The following is a 5,199-nucleotide window of genomic DNA, read 5'->3' as shown; positions in this document are numbered from 1 at the left end:
GCAAACGCATAAAATAAATAAATTTTATTCAGATAATTAAATAAATGGATAGATATAAAAAACAGTAAAAATAGGTGTATATGCACACATGCACACACGTGAAAACAGAGATTAAAAAAAAAATTAAAAAATTAAGAAGAAAGAAACTGGCACTTTTAGTACAGGCCACGGACGCTTTCGGGCTGTTTGAAAGTGTTTAAAGTGTTTTTTTTTTTTAATGAATAATAATATTTTTATTTTTAATTTTTAAAATTTATTTTTAATATCAGAAAATAATTTAAAATTAAAAAAAATATATTTTTTAAAATATAACTCAATGCCAAATAAGATCTTCACCTGTCATTCATTGCTTTAACCAAACTCACCATCTTTCCTTTTTTTTGGTTCTTTCAATTCTTCTCTCCAAAATCCACAGCTCCATCTCTCATTTCTCTCCTTCTCTTCTTATCTTCTTCTTTTCGGGTATACCCTTTAACACGTGTCAAGTATAAATAAACGCCCTTTATGTCTCCTTTCCTCTCCTCTCTCCTGTTTTTGCTATCAAGTTTTTAAATTTCTGGGTTTTGTTTTGTGCGTCTTCTTTCTTTCTTTGTGTTTTTTTTTTTTTAGGTTCAAGAAACAAGAAATGGAACGTGTTGAAGGCGCTTTGAAGACCAGTTGTAGAAAAGAAATGGCCGTGAAATTTAGCCCACAAGTGCTAGATGATTTTTGGGCAGTTAATGTTACGAACGGCATGTCCTCCGATGATTTTTCTGTAGACGAACTCTTAGACTTTTCTAATGTAAACGGCTTCATTGAAGATGAAGAAAAACCTTGTGTTGTCTCTGTTTCTCATAAACAAGAAACCCTCAAAGAAGACAAAAATAACGAGAGGAGTCCTTATTTTGCTGTCAAAGAAGACTTTGTTTCTGTTCCTACAAGTGAACTTTGTGTGCCGGTCAGTGTCCTCCATTTTCTCTTTCTTCGAATAATTAATTTATTGGTACTTTTCTCCTCTAAAAAAGTGCCATTTTTTTCAGACGGATGATTTAGCAAGTCTTGAATGGTTGTCACATTTTGTGGAGGATTCCAACTCGGAATATGCTGCACCGTTTCCGGCAATCGTTTTGCCGCCGGAGACGGAAAAAGAGAACTTTGTTGAACAGGAGAAGTCGGTGCTAACAGAGCCTTGTTTCAAGACTCCGGTTCCGGCCAAGGCTAGAAGCAAGAGAACAAGAACTGGTGTCAGAGTCTGGCCACTGGGGTCTCCTACTTTAACAGAATCATCAACAAGTTCTTCCTCTTCAACATCCTCGTCAAGCCCTTCAAGCCCTAGGTTAATTCGCACCACACCCCTTTTGAATGCTGAACCGCTTTGGTTTGAGAAACCGGTAGTTAAGGGGATGAAGAAAAAACCATCTCTTCATGCGGCGGCAAGCGGTGGTGGTGGTGGTTCCCACTCGTCAAGGAGGTGCAGCCATTGTGGGATTCAAAAGACGCCACAATGGAGAGCCGGTCCAAATGGTTCCAAAACCCTTTGTAATGCGTGTGGGGTTCGATACAAGTCCGGTCGGTTACTGCCCGAGTACAGACCGGCTTGTAGCCCAACTTTTTCGAAGGAGTTGCACTCGAATCATCATCGCAAGGTGCTTGAAATGCGAAGGAAAAAGGAGATTTTGGGCCAGACCGAACCAGGTCTGGTTCAATCCGTGGTTCCGAGTTGTGGATAGATTATAGAACTATAGTCTAGAGGAAGACCGGGTATCTGGGGAAGAGAGGATAGGGAATTGAACCGGGAGAATTGAACCCGGTTTCTAATTAGGTTCGGTTTTACTAGCGCACATTTTTTCTTCTCAGGGTGGGTGAGGTAGGTCTACTAGGTTGTATTTGTAACTGAATTAGCGAGGATTTTAATCTTAATAGCTAATACTGTGCTCTATGTTTTTAATTTCTCACAATTTACTTTTCACTTTTTATTTTTTCAGTTCACCTAATGATGGGAGTTTTATTTACACACACACACACACACACACACACACATTTCTTATTCATTCATTTAAGGTCACGCCGGATAATTGCCGTTTACAAGGAAGATAGTCTTCATGAGGGAGGGGGATGGAAACCGTTCACCTTAAATATTTTTCTTCTGATGGCCGGTGGAAAGCAAGAACAGTATGTAGCAGGATGGTGGTGTCCCATGTCCAGTGAATAGGGAAAATGTATTTTATATATATATATATATATATAAATGTATATAGCGTGAGATATACGCAGTTTGTGAAATCCTTGCCCCTGAGAAGGGGAATCTGTGGGTTCAGATATATTCTTGAGAGTAAGTATTATTTTTTCTTTCCCATACACTGTATATATGCATTTTGATGCTAATGTTAGGGACCACACCTTGTTTGTAAAAATGGGGGCATTTGGCTCAAGGCATAAAGGCTGAGGTCGGGCATTCAAAGTTTTAAATTAGCCCTCTTGCTGTTTCCCTCCATTGCTCCTTGAATCTTTTCAAAGGTGATGATAATCTTGTTTTCTTGCACCTAATTTCCTTTTGAGGTGTCCCTTTTTAAAGTCCAAACCACTTAGCCAGATATTACTAATTAACTGAATGATTGATGGGCTTTTTCCCCACACGTGTCATGGGGTAACAGTAACACTGGCTTGTTCTTACAAGGACCTGTTTTTTTCCTTCCTTTCAGCAGAACAGCACTTGATCTCTTCCGAAACCATGCCAGTCTTTGATTTAGACATGATTTGGACGTTCACACATCTTATGTGATTTCAACAAGACCTGTAGTCTTCAGCCGTTATCATTCTAAAAATATAAAATAATTTAAAATGAAATAAAAAATCTTTAGATTTTTCAAAAAATAAAGGGAATTGCAATCTTCGAGTGGGTGGGAAGATTAATTTAATACCAAATTTTTTGAATTATGGATGTACTTCAACTAGAAAAAAGGCTAGGCTTGGAGGCTTGATTTGAGTGCAGAAGGGAAGAGTATGGGGCTATGGCATCGCTACTTTTATTCCACCATCACAAATATAGGCAGGTAGTATTTCAAGCATTTATTTCACCGCTGCCGATTTAGTTTACCTTACCCACCATATGAAAGTTCGTTGCCGTGAATTAATTATCTTGACCGTCCACTTTTTTACTTTTGGCTCCGATTTGTTTTGTACTGCTCTACTAAATCAGCCTCATAATAGCAAAATTCAACTCCCTGCTCCTGAAATGTCTCAGGTTTCAATAATAATAATAAAAAAAGTTATATATATATATATAATTTAATTTGAATTCAGATTTTAATTTTTTTTTTCCTACGTCTGCTTCTTCGCAAAGGAGAATTGCTGGATGCTAAACACATTTGTTGGCCAAATCTCTTATCGGAATCTAAGCTCCTAATCGTTGAAGTTCTTTCTTTTTGTCTCACTCATTCGTTGGAGTTCTCAAGTGACTTTTAATACAACTTGCATTGACAAAAATTAATATTTCTTCCTTAATATCTAAGCTCCTAATCGTTGAAGCTCTTTCTTTTTGTCTTACTCATTCATCTTTCCTCCTCCAGTCAAGTGAAAGTCACCTTTTCTTATGGGCAATTTATATCAGATACCGTAAGACTCAATTACCTTATATAGCATTGTTTTACTTACTTATTTATTTATTTATTAATATAGATGTTCGGGACAGCTTGCGCACAACTCAACTAATTTTATAATATTTTGGACACAAGTTGTACCTGGAGGGTCTAATGGTTCTGTTGTTAATTACCAAGAAAACTAAAATTTCTATTGATATTAAGGCAAAGACAATTCATTTCTAAAATTTCTACTTATATCTTGTAGGGTTAAAATTTTATAGTCTACAGAGATGGGTAAGGCCTTCAAATAAGGCATATTAATTAATGTTTAGGATTTTTTTTTATATTTTTCTTATTGTATTATTTTTTCTATTTAGTTTATAACTTTTAATTTAATTAAAATTTTACTAATTATGATGTTTTTCTTATATTTAAGCAATCTTGTAGGCTTTTCTTTTAATGGAAGATTATTGAATAAAATACTTTTATGAATATATCAAAATTTTCTCTACAATTTAGCCCAATAACCTCATGGTTTGAGAACCATAATTTTTTTTTTAATTATTTAAAGTCCTAAAACTTTAAAAATTGAGAAACCCTAACTTTTAGCATCACTAACACCTGCAAGGATGGAATTATTTTTTTTCCTTTCTTCAAAATCAACCAGTACATATTGTTCAACTTGAGAGTAAAATATAATTTCAATAAACCCTTCATATTTCTTAAGAGCACCGATTATTTTCGATTAATCAAATTTATTAAAACTTAACACACAAGTTATCAATCGAAATCAAACTAACATGAGGTTAAATTAAATGAATAATTCCTATATAAAGAAGTAACAAGCAGGCAGAAAGATCCAAATGCACCTCACTTGATATATATTGTTGCGTGGCAATTACTTGATGGCTATTTCCCAGCAGTTCCAGCTACTCTTAACGTCTATAATTGAGGAGCAAGCCACCAGTATGAAAATATTTGCTTAGATGGTAGAGTTGTGCGGGGTTTTTTTTAAATAATTTTTCATGTTAAAATACATGTTAATAATTTATTTATTTATTTTTAAAATATTATTTTTGATATCAGCATATCAAAATGATTTGAAAACACTAAAAATATATTAATTTGAAGTTAATAAAAAATAAAAAAAATTAATTTTTTTTTAAAATATTTTTAAAACAGAAAGGTATAATTTTACAGTGGAGTTCAAGAGTCATGGAATTTGAGGTGCAAGACCCTCGAGAGATGGCTGTCTCAACAGACCGAGCATGTGCCCACATACTAAATATGAATTGTTTTCGGTCTTCACAAAAAGAAAAGAGAAAGGCATCACTGATGATGGCGATGAATGATAAGTTATCCATTTTTTCTTTTCTTTTCTTTTCCTTTCCTTTATTGAGTATTTAACAGTGAAGGCCAAATTTATGGGCCGGCTTTTGCTTGTTTGAGTGATGTGGCTGGCAATTATTATCTCGTGCACTCCACTTGGAATATACAAAGAGAAAGTGCTCAAAACTTTACAGCCCCATGAAGAACATTATCTATTTAGATGATACAATTCATCCAAGTGATGTAAGATTTCGATTTTGATATAAATTTAAGTATAATTGTCAACTCCATTATTGAATAGGAATGAATG

General features: G+C 34.6%; 1 protein-coding gene across 2 annotated transcripts; it reads left to right on the top strand.

Moving 5' to 3' along the window:
- Positions 1-348: 348 nt before the first annotated feature.
- LOC118030025 (GATA transcription factor 5) lies at positions 349-1,963 on the top strand. 2 transcript variants are annotated; one of them, XM_035034048.2, is made up of 3 exons: positions 349-462; positions 610-937; positions 1,020-1,963. In XM_035034048.2, exons 2-3 carry the CDS (start codon positions 626-628, stop codon positions 1,707-1,709), a joined length of 1,002 nt encoding a protein of 333 aa, XP_034889939.1. In that variant the 5' UTR covers positions 349-462; positions 610-625; the 3' UTR covers positions 1,710-1,963. The 2 variants fall into 2 exon arrangements, with proteins under 2 accessions (XP_034889939.1, XP_073265316.1); XM_073409215.1 differs by having other exon boundaries at positions 355-937.
- Positions 1,964-5,199: the final 3,236 nt, after the last annotated feature.

The sequence above is a fragment of the Populus alba genome, chromosome 5 (genome assembly GCF_005239225.2).
Source record: "Populus alba chromosome 5, ASM523922v2, whole genome shotgun sequence".
NCBI lineage: Eukaryota > Viridiplantae > Streptophyta > Magnoliopsida > Malpighiales > Salicaceae > Populus > Populus alba.
This window is presented reverse-complemented; position numbering and strand designations above follow the sequence as displayed.